We start from the raw sequence: 14,229 nt of genomic DNA, 5'->3' as shown, positions 1-14,229 counted from the left end.
AAGGGTCATGTGACTCTGAAGACTGGACTAATCGCTTCTGAAAATTCAGCTTTGTCATCATAGGAATAAATTACCTTTGAAAAATTATTCAAATGAAAAACAGCAATTTTAAATTAAATTAGTGTTTCCCAATATTACTGTTTTACTTTATTTTTGATCCATAAATTGCAGCCTTCCTGAGAGACATAAGAGACTTCTTTCATAAACATTCAACAAATCTTACTGACCACAAACTTTATGTCCATCCATCCATCCGGATTTGCATTACAATATGTATGCAAATAAGAGTCAATATTGAGAAAAAAAAAAAAAGAGTAAACAAATCTTACACAGCAATACACAGAGCTATCAGCTTTATATTGGAATTTTGTTTATTCTTCCATGCTTATCCCTTTTTATTTTGTGTTTCAGGGTTTACCTGGTCCACAGGGAATGCAGGGGATGCCAGGAAACAGAGGACCACCGGGAGAGGGAACCACTGGACCCGATGTATGGAAACACACACACACATACATGACAACTCAGTCATATGGCTGTTTATATGGCCACTGCAATATCCAATCAAAATGCAGTCCTTTTCACATGTTAGGGTTAGTAACTCAAGTGACTCCAGAATTACCATATGGCCGAAAACCTACCTTTTTAATTTGCTGTTTTATGGAAAAGGAATTGAAACCAGCGCAATTGGTTAAACTAAAGCAAACAGATGGCATATGCACAGACAAATACGCATATTTACAAGCACATGCATATACTGTAAAATCACACATACTGTACTGTAATGTGAAAGCCTATGTGACTTTTCCATTTACAGTATTTCAGACCCTATTGAGTGTCTTTTTTGCTTATGGATTTGAAGACAAACGCAGAGGAACATTTCTTTATCTCACATCTGATTGATATTCTGTGTCTTTCTCAGGGGCCTCCCGGACCTGCAGGGCCACCAGGACCAGCGGTAAACAATCTATTCATATTTATATCACTTTCAAATGAGACAGACGCTCACAGAACACCCTTAAGTGATATGTCATGTTTGATATTCAGGGTTTGAGAGGACCTCCAGGAGTGAGCGGGCCACAGGGACCTGCTGGACACAATGTAAGATTTATATGCTACACCAGTAGTGAAGCGATAAGAGAATCATAGACATGGGTACATCAGGTTGTTTTGTTTTGCATCAGTACTTTTAAATGTGTTTGGAAAACTACAGCACACAACCAAAGACACACTGACCGCCTGTAAATAGCTACATGCTAATGCTATTCAGGTTGTAGTTATAATTCAGGGAGATTTGATATTCTCATTCTAGAGAACATTTTATTGGATAAAATTAACAAGATTTGTCACCATAATTGGTCCATTTTACATATTTTAATGATCTTCTAAAGTTACTGATGCTCACTAATGCAAGTGTTACTATTTATATTGCATATTAATAGTTAGGGATTTGTTCTTGTACTAAAGAACACTCTAGCAACATGCAAAAAACACTGTAGCACTAATTTTATTTTACCTGTACAATGACAATGAGGAGCTTTACTTTTCAATCTCCAGTCATGATGCAGAACTAAACTGGTTTCATTGCCCTGCTGTGGATCACAGTTAAGTCGTCTCAGGGATTCAGTGTCAGTTTGTGACTAACAAGGTTTGAATGTGTTTTCCTGTGGTGAGGATCAGCAGCAGCAGTCATGGCTCGTGTGTGTGTGTGTGTGTGTGTGTGCACCTGCAGGGTTTACCAGGAAGACCTGGAGAGAAGGGCTCCCCTGGAGAACCAGTGAGTGATATCTGTTCGCCATTTAAATATCAAATCAACTGACACTATTAATATTCGCCTGTTGCTGATGCACCATAAATGCATGGGTTATGATTTATGAATAGTTTTTCTTTTAATGGATTTTTGTTTCCCAACTTTTTTTTAGGGAAAAGCGGCAGACATCTCTGATCTGAACCTGAAGGTAACAGCCATGCATCCATCCAGTCATCTTTTCCATCCATTCAATAATTCAAACCTCTTTCTAACCCTCTATCCATACAACCATCCATCCATACATCCAACCAACCAACCAACCCTGAATCCATCAAACCATCCATTCTTCCATCAAACCATCCATTCATTCATCCTTCCATACATCCATCTAACAATCCAAACCTCCAACCATCCTTTCATCCAACAGTCTATCCATGCATCCAACCAACCAACCAACCCACCATCCATCCAACCATCAATTTGTCCATCCATCCATCCATCCATCCATCCTTCCCTCTAGCTATCTAATCACACAATCAATCATCCATTCATCCATCCAACTATCCTTCCAGCTATCCAATCATCCATCCATCTAACTCTCCATCCACCCATCAATCCAACAATCTATCAATACATCCAACCAACCAACCAACCAACCAACCCACCACCCATCCAACCATCCTTCTAGCTACAGTGGGGATTTTTTTTTTATCCCCTGCTGATTTTGTATGTTTGCCCACTGACAAATAAATGATCAGTCTATAATTTTAATGCTAGGTTTATTTGAACAGTGAGAGACAGAATAACAACTAAAAAATCCAGAAAAGTTATACATTGATTTGCATTTTAATAAATATTTGACCGCTTTGCAAAACATGACTTAGTACTTGGTGGCAAAACCCTTGTTGGCAATCACAGAGGTTAGACGTTTCTTGTAGTTGGCCACCAGGTTTGCAAACATCTCAGGAGGGATTTTGTCCCATTCCTCTTTGCAGATTCTCTCCGAGTCATTAAGGTTTCGATTCTGACATTTGGCAACTCCAACCTTCAGCTCCCTCCACAGATTTTCTATGGGATTAATGTCTGGAGACTGGCTAGGCCACTCCAGGACCTTAATGTGCTTCTTCTTGAGACACTCCTTTGTTGCCTTGGCCGTGTGTTTTGGGTCATTGTTATGCTGAAATACCCATCCACGACCCATTTTCAATGCTCTGGCCCTGACGGTACATGGCCCCGTCCATCGTCCCTTTGATGCGGTGCAGTTATCCTGTCCCCTTAACAGAAAAACACCCCCAAAGCATAATGTTTCCACCTCCATGTTCATCCATACATCCAACCAACAAATCCACCATCCATCAAACCATCCATTCATCCATCCTTCCATCTACCCAATCACACTCTCCTCCATTCATTCATCCATCCATCTAACTCTCCATCCACCCATCCATCAATAATCCATTCATTCGTCCATCCAAACCTCGATCCATCCAGTCATACAATTATCCTTTCCTTTCATCCATCAATGCTCCTTCCATTGATCCAACCGTTCAAACCTCTAACAATCCATCCATACATCCAAACTACCAACTCTTCATCCATCCATCCAGTCACACAATCATCCATCCATGCATCCATCCAGTCATCCATTTATTCATCATCAACAACCCAAACCTCAATCCATCCAAAAAAACTAAAAAACTTCCATCCATTCACCCATCCATCCTAATATTTCAATGTTGCCTTTCTCTCTTTCCCAGGACATTTGTTCAGATTGCCCCCCTGGACCAGCTGGACAACCAGGAATGCCAGGACCTCCAGGTGAAAAGGGTCATACTGGACCACCTGGGAAAAACGGGCAGGATGGATATGCGGTGAGAGAGCATGATTCAGAAATCAAACTCTCACTTTCAAACTTTTTTTTTAAACTTAATGGAATTGGAAATTAACTGAAGTTTAATGAATGGAATAATGAACATTTAATTAACTGGTCGCTTTGGCAGGGTCCTCCTGGACCAACAGGGCCTGCCGGACCATCTGGTGCTGATGGAGCCAAGGTTAGAATGTTGACGACGCAATCACATATTACAAATGCATGTTCTGCAAGTCTACTGTACCTGCAAACCAGTCCACTTTCAAAGAAGCATGTCTCATTGATCACAATAATAGGTTCACTAGCCATTTATGTGTCAAATGCATGTCATCAAACAGCATTACATCACTATATGACCTTTATACTCTCCGCTTGAGAAATGTTTGTATAATAACCATTTATATTTGGTTCCATTGCAGGGGGTCAAAGGAGACAGAGGTCCTTCAGGAGCACCTGGAGATAAAGGTGAAAAGGTACTGTCAGCCTACCATTTTCATCATAAATAAGCTGAATATACATGTACAAACATACAAATTTGACATACCATGATTATTTATCATTATGCCACATATTTCTTTCGATGATTTGTATTTTCCCAGGGCCCCCCAGGACCTCCTGGTTATCCAGGGGCCGCAGGAGCTATGGGTCAGCCTGTGAGTAATTTAAAATCCCATAAAATAACACATTCAGACTGTATAACTATACTGAAAAACCTTACCTTTTCTGTATCAATAGGGTAATGATGGAAACCCTGGACCTATCGGAACACCTGGAGCTCCTGGAGAAAAGGAAAGGCTAAAGTTTTTTTTGTTCAGTCGTTTGTATGTTTATTAGTTGGATGATTGCAAGACTGGAATCCGGCCCCATTATTCATAACTGAATGTGATTTACCAGGGTAAAGAAGGACTTCAGGGAATTCAGGGACCACCTGGTCTTCCAGGTCTAATGGTGTGTAATTTCATATTTTTTAAAAAATGTCTATACATTTTTTTTAGTACAAATACACTACGGTTCAAAAGTTTGGGTTTGGTAAGATTTTAAAATGTTTTGTAAGAAGTCTCTTACCAAGGTTGCATTATTTGATCAAAAACACAGTAAAACTTAAATATTGAGACCTATTATTACAATTCAAAATAAGTGTTTTCTATTTGAATTTAATTGAAAATGTAATTTATTCTTGTGATGCAAAGCTGAATTTTCAGCAGCCATGGCTCCAGTCTTTAATTTCACGTGATCCTTCAGAAATCATTCTAATATGCTGATTTAGTGCTTAAGAAACATTTCGTATTATTATCAATGTTAAAAATAGTTGTGCTGCATAATTTTGTGGAATCCATTATTTTTATTCAGTATTGTTTGAATAAAACATAATTTGTTTGAAATACAAAAAGAATAAAAATGTAAAAGTATTTCTTGTCACTATTGAGTGCATCCTTGCTAAATAAATGTATTTAATTTTCTTTAAAAAAAAAATTAAAATCTTACTGACACTAAACGTTTGGGCCATTGTAATTGAAGAATGAGTTTAATAACTCCATCACGCTTTACTGTTACCTACATACTGCCTGATACTTCATATTCTGTGCTGAAGGGCCTGATGGGTAAACCTGGAAAGGATGGAAGACCAGGAGAGACAGGAGATCCGGTATGAGTCTGATGTTCTGCATGCATGCCAGCATCCTAACAATACTTAGTTCTGTATATACAGAGACAATGTAAAAACATGATCATTTAACTTTTCTTTTTCAGGGTAAACAGGGAGAGCCAGGACCACCAGGAAGAGATGGGCTCAGAGGAATGCCTGTGAGTGATGTGATTACAGATGATTTTCTGTATAAAACTAGACTGCTAGGGCTGATATACCTCACAAAAATGCACCATGGTATTTTTATCAGTGACACTTTAGATTAGGGAAAATTAATCACGATTAACAAATTGCTGATTAGCATGCATATTACTAGCACATTGGCTGTTTATTAGCACTGATAAAGCATTGATTAAGGCCTTATTCTACATGACCATATTATAGAAGGTCCCTTAACCCTACCAAATACCCAAACATAACTACTGCAACAACTACTTATCCTCAAAAAGCAGCACATTAGGAGTTAATTGAGGGTAAAACTCTAAGGAATGTGTGTTGCCTAATCTAAAGGGTTACCGTATTACCTGTACCTATAGACTGAAATGGTCACATCTTTGTTTCTGTTTTTTTTCCAGGGTTTCAAAGGTCACAGCGGGGAACCAGGACCACCAGGGTCAAAGGTTGGTCAATGGCAATTAAAATTCATGCCCAGAGATACATCCAGTATTCAGAGATGGGGAACTACACGACTAATGCATGCTCCCTAAATCATGCAGAAACTTCATGGGTTCTGTTTAATAAATGTTGTCATGTCATATTAGGGGGAAGATGGGAAACAGGGTGTTCCTGGACGCGAGGGTCATCCTGGGAAAAACGTAAGTTATGCAGTCTGTGTTGTGCAGAGGTCACTGTAAACCTGACCACTGTGAGCAGATGGTGTTGGGTTTTAATTGGTGTACTTGTTTTGCCCAGGGTAACACCGGACCACCGGGGCCAGAGGGCATGAGAGGACCACGAGGAGAACCCGTGAGGAGGCTTTTGATGAACCAATTAAATCGCAAAACAAAACAGCACCCATGTGATTATTCTGTTGGGTCACTGTTTTTTTGTATTTTTAGGGTCAGCCTGGAGAACCTGGACAAGCAGGAAAGCCTGGATCTCAGGGAAATCCTGTAAGTTTCATAGTAGCATGTCAATATGCACGGCCACATGGTTTAATGGACTGAGATCTACATTTACATCCATTTTTGCACCTCTTGCTTGTTTGTCTATTAATGCAAGGGTCCAGAGATTTCTAGGGAGGCACAGAAGGAAAAATGTGGAGAAAAATGTAAACATGTCTATTAAAGAAATAAAAATAATAGTAATAATGTAAAACAAATCTGCAGAATTTAATTCTACTTTATAAAAAAATTCATAAAGTAATGTCTTGACTTGATAGAAACTAAATATTTTTCTATTAATATTTTGCACATATTTATGCTATTTTTAATTAATCAGAAGTGGCATTAAAGACTTACACTTTAACACATTTAAAATTAATGCTGTTCGTTCTAACTTTATATTCATCAAAGAATCCTGAAAAAGAGTTTCACTATTTCCAGATATTTCCAGATATTTGATCCCCTGCTGATTTTGTTCTTTTGCCCACTGACAAAGACATGATCAGTCTATAATTTTAATGGTAGGTTTATTTGAACAGTGAGAGACAGAATAACAACAAAAAAATCCAGAAAAACGTATTTCAAAAAAGTTATAAATTGATTATAAGTATTTGACCCCTTCGCAAAACATGACTTAGTACTTGGTGGCAAAACCCTTGTTGGCAATCACAGAGGTTAGACGTTTCTTGTAGTTGGCCACCAGGTTTGCAAACATCTCAGGAGGGATTTTGTCCCACTCCTCTTTGCAGATCCTCTCCGAGTCATTAAGGTTTCGATGCTGACATTCGGCAACTCCAACCTTCAGCTCCCTCCACAGATTTTCTATGGGATCTAGACCAGGGGGCGTATTACAGAAAGATCCTAACTTTAAAATCTTATCTTATCTGTTTGGTAACCATGGTAATTTCAGTTAGGACCACATTTAGGACAAAAGCTGTTACAGAACAGCATTTCCTAAGTGCGTAATCTTATCTTAACTACAGATAGGAAAGCGTTATTACAGAAACCTCCTAACTTGACAAAAACCCCTAAAAACTGTCTTAACTTTAGAACAACCCCACAGCTGTCCTAACTTCAAAATTATTTGAAAGCTAACGGAAAAAACGCTTACAACTGTGCTGTCCGACAATGGTATTACATTTATTAATAGTTGAAAATGAAGAACGAAGATGTTTAATGGTGGAAAGACTCTTGGAGGACCCTGATGATGTGTTATACTTTGATGACAAAACACTTATAAGTAATTACAGACTGCCACACAACATATTACAGTTAGCGCAGGAACTGCAACCAGCATTATAGATACCAACAAAAGTGTCACGGAGCACTGGTTGTAGTGCAAGTCACTAATGCCTTACGTTTTATTGCAAAAGGCGATTTTGAAAGTGAAGTAGCTTTTGTTTCCCTCATCAGCAGTGTTGGTTGCTTGGTAACAGACCTGAGAGTGGATTGTCGAGCTTGATTATGCCATTTAAGATTTCCTAACTAGAGATAAGATACTATTTTGTAAGATAGGATAAGAATCCCAAATCAAGTTAAGATTTGCTTTTGTAATACGAATTTGCGAAAAATCCTAATTTAACATATCATATCTTAAGTTAAGACCTAAGATAAGAAACTTTCTGTAATACGCCCCCAGGACCTTAACCCTCTGGGGTCGACTGTATCACCGGCGATACCAGCTCGGTTTTTTTAAGATCAGTGCAAAAGACACTAAAAATACTGATTTTGGTCACACAAATAAGTGTTATACATCAATCGAAACTGTTAAGTGTCTATTTTTTTTGTGTACACTCACGATTACAACAACCTTCAGCTCCCTCCACAGATTTTCTATGGGATTAAGGTCTGGAGACTGGCTAGGTCACCTTAATGTGCTTCTTCTTGAGCCACTCCTTTGTTGCCTTGGCCGTGTGTTTTGGGTCATTGTTTTGCTGGAATACAAATCCACGACCCATTTTCAATGCTCTGGCCCTGACGGTACATGGCCCCGTCCATCGTCCCTTTGATGCTGTGCAGTTGTCCTGTCCCCTTAACAGAAAAACACCCCCAAAGCATAATGTTTCCACCTCCATGTTTGACAGTGGGGATGGGGTTCTTGGGGTCATAGGCAGCATTCCTCCTCCTCCAAACACAGCGAGCTGAGTTGATGCCAAAGAGCTAGATTTTGGTCTCATCTGACCACAACACTTTCACCCAGTTCTCCTCTGAATCAACTTCAGACGGGGCTGTACATGTGCTTTCTTGAGCAGAGGGACCTTGCGGGTGCTGCAGGATTTCAGTCCTTCATGGCGTAGTGTGTTACCAATTGTTTTCTTGGTGACTATGGTCCAAGCTGCCTTGATACCATTGACAAGATCATCCCGTGTAGTCCTGGGCTGATTCCTCACCGTTCTCATGATCATTGAAACTCCACAAGGTGAGATCTTGCATGGAGCCCCAGTCCGAGGAAGATTTGAAGTTTCTTCCATTTGCGAATAATTGCACCAACCACCTTCTCACCGAGCTGCTTGGCGATGGTCTTGTAGCCCATTCCAGCCTTGTGTAGGTCTACTGTCTAGTCCCTGACATCCTTGGACAGCTCTTTGGTCTTGGCCATGGTGGAGAGTTTGGAATCTGATTGATTGATTGCTTCTGTGGACAGGTATCTTTTATACAGGTAACAAGCTGAGATTAGGAGTACTCCCTTTAAGAGAGTGCTCCTAATCTCAGCTCCTTACCTGTATAAAAAACACCTGGGAGCCAGAAATCTTGCTGACTGATAGGGGATCAAATACGTATTTGACTCATTAAAATGCAAACAATTTATAACTTTTTTGTAATGCTTTTTTCTGGATTTTTTTGTTGTTATTCTGTCTCTCTCTGTTCAAATAAACCTACCATTAAAATTATAGACTGATCATTTCTTTGTCAGTGGGCAAACGTACAAAGTCAGCAGGGGATCAAATTATTTCCCCCCCCCCCCCACTGTATTAATCAGCTCAACTATTTTAACATTAATAATAATAAGAAATTTTCCTTGAGCACCAAAGCAGCATATTTTAATGTTGTGTTGAAAACTGGTGTAAATGATGAAAATTCAGTTTTGCCAGAATAAGAATCAATTATATGTTACAATATATTAAAATAGAAAAGTTATTTTATAAATTGTAATAATATTTCACAATATTCCTGTTTGAATGTAGTGTATTTTAGTTCAAATAAATGCAGCCTTTAAAAAAATTAAATAAAAAAACAAGTTACTGATTTTTACACTCACAAAGTTATATGTCTGTATATCAGCCTGAACTTTAAACCTATTAAAATAACAATAATAAACAATAATTCTACCACCTAGGTAATAAAGTTCATTAATGTAAATGATCACTTTGTTATATCATGTTTCAGGGTCAGCCAGGACACAAAGGTGAAACAGGGAGTCCAGGATTACCCGGCTTCCCAGGTTCAAAAGGGCCATCGGTGAGTGGAGATGTTTCTTTGGGACTTATGGGAATCTCAGTTTAATTAGTAAAGTTAAGCTTTTATACTTGTACAAACAAGCCTTGTAAATCTATAGAAGCTGAAAGCACTCAGTCCCAAGTGGATATGAAGGGTTTTTGCTATCTGCCTGTTTATATTTACACTAGTGTTTTTCCCTCAGGGTCCATCTGGTCCAATTGGCCCAGAGGGCAAACAAGTGAGTGATGATTCATTAATATTATATCAACACTTTTTCATATTTTTTTTCAGCTAACCATGTATTTTTATTTTAGGGCATGTCTGGAAAACCAGGAGACAGAGGACATAAGGGAGAAAAGGTATCTGTCCATCCATCAATCCATCCACATATGTGCCTCTCAAATCAAATCAAAACTTACTGTGTTGCTCGTTCTTGTAGGGTGATAATGGAATAAAAGGAGACAAAGGACTTGCTGGTGATCCGGGCATTCCGGGTAACCCTGGGCATCCCGGCAGGAAGGGTCACACAGGAATGATGGGCATGTTGGGACCCCCAGGGGAAGTGGGTCCCCCTGGATCCCCTGGTTCTCCAGGACAGCCAGGTCTCCCAGGTCTCAGAGTGAGTCTTCTTTAGTATTTTTAATGGAAAGTGTGTGACAATAATGATATTGTAAAGAGCTAGTTTGATTTCGATGTGTTTTAAGGGTGAGACGCCATCACTGGAACAAATGCGGCGGCTCATTCAGGAGGAACTCTCCAAACAGTTGGATGGTGAGATTCATTTGGCAAAGAGGTTTTTGACTTATTTTACTGTGTGTTTTTACATTTCCCAAGATTTACATTGACTTTCACAGCTAAGTTAGCTTACCTCATGGCTCAAATGCAACCTGCACATATCAAGAGCTCAGTTGGCCGCCCCGGTCCACCTGGTCCGACAGGTAAAGATGGACCTCCTGGCCGACAAGGTCCACCTGGAGAGCCTGGAATACCTGGACAAAATGGGGCAGAAGGACTCAGAGGTCCAGTTGGTCCTAAAGGTACTGCAAAGCTATTTTCAGATTGTTACTTTACTTGATGTTTGATGTTAAACCTTTTAAAACCCCTCCTCCCCACACCCACACTTTCTCTTTTTTTCAGGTGAACGAGGTGCAAGAGGTGAAAAGGGAGAGGACGGTGTTGGACAGAGAGGAGAGCCTGGTCCAATTGGTCCCATGGGTAAGAGCATTTTTGCATTGACTCAGATGATGTATTTGGATGAATCTCATTAAAACCTAAAATTAAAAAAAGGACCTTAAAGTAGCATTGACATCACCTTTAATGCTAATATTTTAAAATAATTTTTACAAGAGACTATTTTCTGTACAGATGTTTTTTGTATTACATTAATGAGGATTTTGGAGAGAAATGTGCTTTAAAAATTTAAATAATGTCACAATGCAAAAGAGTTAAATGGCCTTAATTTTATATAATATAAAATATAGTTTTGTTTTTTATTCTTTAAATATTTAAAAAAATAAGACAATTATATATCATAGTAGTATTTATGTACTGTCTTTAATATACTTTTTCATTTTTAACAATTTTTGTTCTTTCATTTTGTAAAGTAATGTTAGATTAAAAAAATATTAGAACTTTTAGCTTATAGTAATACAAATTTGATATCTCTTGCCTTACTGTGAGGATTTGGATTAAAAATGTAGTTAAAAATAAATGTAATGAATAGTCTTATGAATAGCCCTTAATTTTATATAATATATGCACTATTTATAGCTTTGCTTTTTTTTTTTTTAACTAAACAATATTTATGCATTGTGGTACTATTTATTCATTTATATTCCTATTACCAATTCAAGTAATTTTTTATATATTAAAATAATAAATAAATACAATTATAGATATAAAATTGTATATATAAAATGAAGGCAAGGCAAGTTTATTTATATAGCATACGCAATGGTAATTCAAAGTGCTTTACATAAAAGTAAGTAAAATAATCATAAAAAATAATCACAACAATAAAACAGGGAACTGAAAAAAATTAAAATGATTTAGAAATTGAATTGAATTTAAAATGGTTAAAAATAGAAAATGATTATACATAAAATGCAGTACAATCAGTTCGGACGTAGCACAGTGTTCATTCAGTAAATGCACAGCTAAACAGATGAGTTTTGAATCTAGATTTAAATATGGCTAATGTTTTAGCACATCTGATCTCTTCTGGAAGCTGGTTCCTTGTTTTGTATAAACTCTTGGTAAAATGAATGACCTATTTTTAAGACCATTCTACTCTTTACTATTTTTGGGTAAATTGTGATTGTTGGAATGATGAACAGCAGCTGAGACAGTATTTGCACCACAGGTCCTGCAGGTATGCCGGGATATGGAAAAGACGGTCTTCCTGGAGCCGCAGGTGCTCAGGGAGAGCCTGGTAATCCTGGTCCTCACGGTCAGCCCGGACCTCCTGGACCGCAGGGGCAGTGTGACCCCTCACAATGTGCCTACTACGCCAGTCTGGCATCAAGACCTCACACCAAAAACGTCAAGGGGACTTAATACACCCCTCACTGTCCTGGGCTAACACCTATTTATGAACTTGGACATTCAGTAAACCAAGAACATGTTCTGTAACATCAGGAGAACCTCAGAGTCTGAGGGGTGAGTGAATGTGTGTGTTTATACGTGTGTTTGTCATAGGCTTTTCACTACAGCTAATGTGTTCTTGAACCCTGAGTTAAGGCCAGGGTTTTAATCCTGGGTTAAGCAATATTTCACACTTTAGGTTTTGAAAAGGTGTTGGCATGTAGCATTAGCACTTTCAGCTCCAGGTTATGAAGTCTATCTCAAGCAGGATTGGCTCAGAATAGTGGGGCTACACGTGTAAAACATCAAAACAATGGTTTTTGGGGATTTGTAAAGCAATATATTAATCATAAGATAAATACAAGAACCATACAGTCAGGAAAAATTATAATTCCCTTTTTTGTTTTTTTTTTTAAATCATGGAATATGTGTGTATATGTATATGTGTGCGTGTATATATATATATATATATATATATATATATATATATATACACACACACACACATACATATACATATATATATATATATATATATATACATACACACACATACACACACACACACACACACATACATGCACTATATATTTTTAGTTTTGTTTTGCTAGACTTGAAAACATGGAAATGTTATGGAAATGTCTACAGTGAATATATATTTTATATACATTAATACACTGAGTCATTAAATTTGGAATTATTTTGGAAATTTTGAAATATTTTCTCAATGAATCAGTTCAACTGGTTCACCAATCGTTTGTGAAGTCATTCAAAATTAAGTCTAAATTTCAGTAAAAATCCTTATGCATTAATCAGAAATAGTCACTGTAACTAATTCAAAATGTTTAGGTACAGTGTCTGAAAGATAGTTAAACATGCTAAATAGAGACAAAAATTTTTTAATAATAAAATAATGTTGAGTACTGTACTTGCCCAATGTATTTAACCTCGTATATATGCAAATATGAATGTTAACCCAAGGTTTTAATAATGTAGAATGTGAAACCTCTACAAACCCATTACCCAGGATTGATTTCTAACCCACTATAGTGTGAATCTTACTAACCCAGGGTTAAAAATGGCCCTTGGTTAACAGTTTTAAGTGTGAAAAGCCCTCTAGTGTCCTGCCGGTCAGAGTTGGTTATGATTTTTAATTTTTTTTTATTAGAGGAGGGGTGGGTTTAAGCTCAACATAAAGGTCATTTACTTTAAGTGAAGACTTTCGAGGCTTTCTGTGAAACAGGATGAGAATTCCTGTTATGAAAGAAAGACATTTACTTCCCCGACTGTGATCTCATAATGACACAATTGTGCCGTCCACACTCGAGTTCTGCTGACGGCGTTTACTGAGGTCAGTGATTAGTAATCACGAGTCGATCTATTGTTAGTGATGTCTGTAGCAGGTCAGGAAGTCTGGGGAATTCTCTACTTGAGTTTTACTGATGAAGCGCTCTGTTGCTCTGGGAAAAACACAGCGGGACACTTTTCCTCTCCGCAATAGGAAATCTCAATAAGGATCATTAGAGGTCCTGGAGGTGATGGAGAAATGCATTTCTGCTCTTTTTAGTCTACATTTTATAAGATATTTTTTTGTGTCCATGCATTTGGTAAATAACTTGCTGGGTTTTTTATTTTGGATCATTAAACTTGTGTATGTGATGACTGAAAGGCAGCTGCTCAATTCAGTGCTAGTTTGATTGTTTAACACGGCTGGTTTGTCACAAAGGCTGTCACTGCATAAATACACATGACTGACGCCTCTTATAATGCATTTGTAATGTGCAGCACTTCTCTTCAAAACACACTGGGTTGGTTATTATGGAAGTTCCGGAACACAGAGTCC

At 37.9% G+C, this 14,229-nt stretch overlaps 1 protein-coding gene across 1 annotated transcript in view; it reads left to right on the top strand.

Moving 5' to 3' along the window:
• Positions 1 to 12,359, top strand: part of LOC306846981 (uncharacterized protein) — a gene marked incomplete at its 3' end in the record, with an annotated part of 65,285 nt that extends 52,926 nt beyond the window's left edge. The window contains exons 41-65 of the mRNA XM_079380714.1: positions 412 to 489; positions 920 to 955; positions 1,045 to 1,098; positions 1,730 to 1,774; positions 1,920 to 1,955; positions 3,505 to 3,618; positions 3,748 to 3,801; positions 4,037 to 4,090; positions 4,217 to 4,270; positions 4,353 to 4,406; positions 4,512 to 4,565; positions 5,209 to 5,262; positions 5,367 to 5,420; positions 5,838 to 5,882; positions 6,024 to 6,077; positions 6,175 to 6,228; positions 6,321 to 6,374; positions 9,753 to 9,824; positions 10,006 to 10,041; positions 10,118 to 10,162; positions 10,243 to 10,422; positions 10,508 to 10,574; positions 10,658 to 10,840; positions 10,941 to 11,018; positions 12,166 to 12,359. Coding sequence (XP_079236840.1) covers positions 412 to 489; positions 920 to 955; positions 1,045 to 1,098; positions 1,730 to 1,774; positions 1,920 to 1,955; positions 3,505 to 3,618; positions 3,748 to 3,801; positions 4,037 to 4,090; positions 4,217 to 4,270; positions 4,353 to 4,406; positions 4,512 to 4,565; positions 5,209 to 5,262; positions 5,367 to 5,420; positions 5,838 to 5,882; positions 6,024 to 6,077; positions 6,175 to 6,228; positions 6,321 to 6,374; positions 9,753 to 9,824; positions 10,006 to 10,041; positions 10,118 to 10,162; positions 10,243 to 10,422; positions 10,508 to 10,574; positions 10,658 to 10,840; positions 10,941 to 11,018; positions 12,166 to 12,359 — 1,803 coding nt within the window. The remainder of the gene's footprint in view (positions 1 to 411; positions 490 to 919; positions 956 to 1,044; positions 1,099 to 1,729; positions 1,775 to 1,919; positions 1,956 to 3,504; positions 3,619 to 3,747; positions 3,802 to 4,036; positions 4,091 to 4,216; positions 4,271 to 4,352; positions 4,407 to 4,511; positions 4,566 to 5,208; positions 5,263 to 5,366; positions 5,421 to 5,837; positions 5,883 to 6,023; positions 6,078 to 6,174; positions 6,229 to 6,320; positions 6,375 to 9,752; positions 9,825 to 10,005; positions 10,042 to 10,117; positions 10,163 to 10,242; positions 10,423 to 10,507; positions 10,575 to 10,657; positions 10,841 to 10,940; positions 11,019 to 12,165) is intronic.
• Positions 12,360 to 14,229: the final 1,870 nt, after the last annotated feature.

The sequence above is a fragment of the Barbus barbus genome, assembly GCF_936440315.1.
Source record: "Barbus barbus genome assembly, chromosome: 27".
Classification (NCBI taxonomy): Eukaryota; Metazoa; Chordata; class Actinopteri; order Cypriniformes; family Cyprinidae; genus Barbus; species Barbus barbus.
The sequence above is the reverse complement of the archived record's forward strand: the minus strand, read 5'-3'. Positions and strand labels throughout refer to the sequence as shown.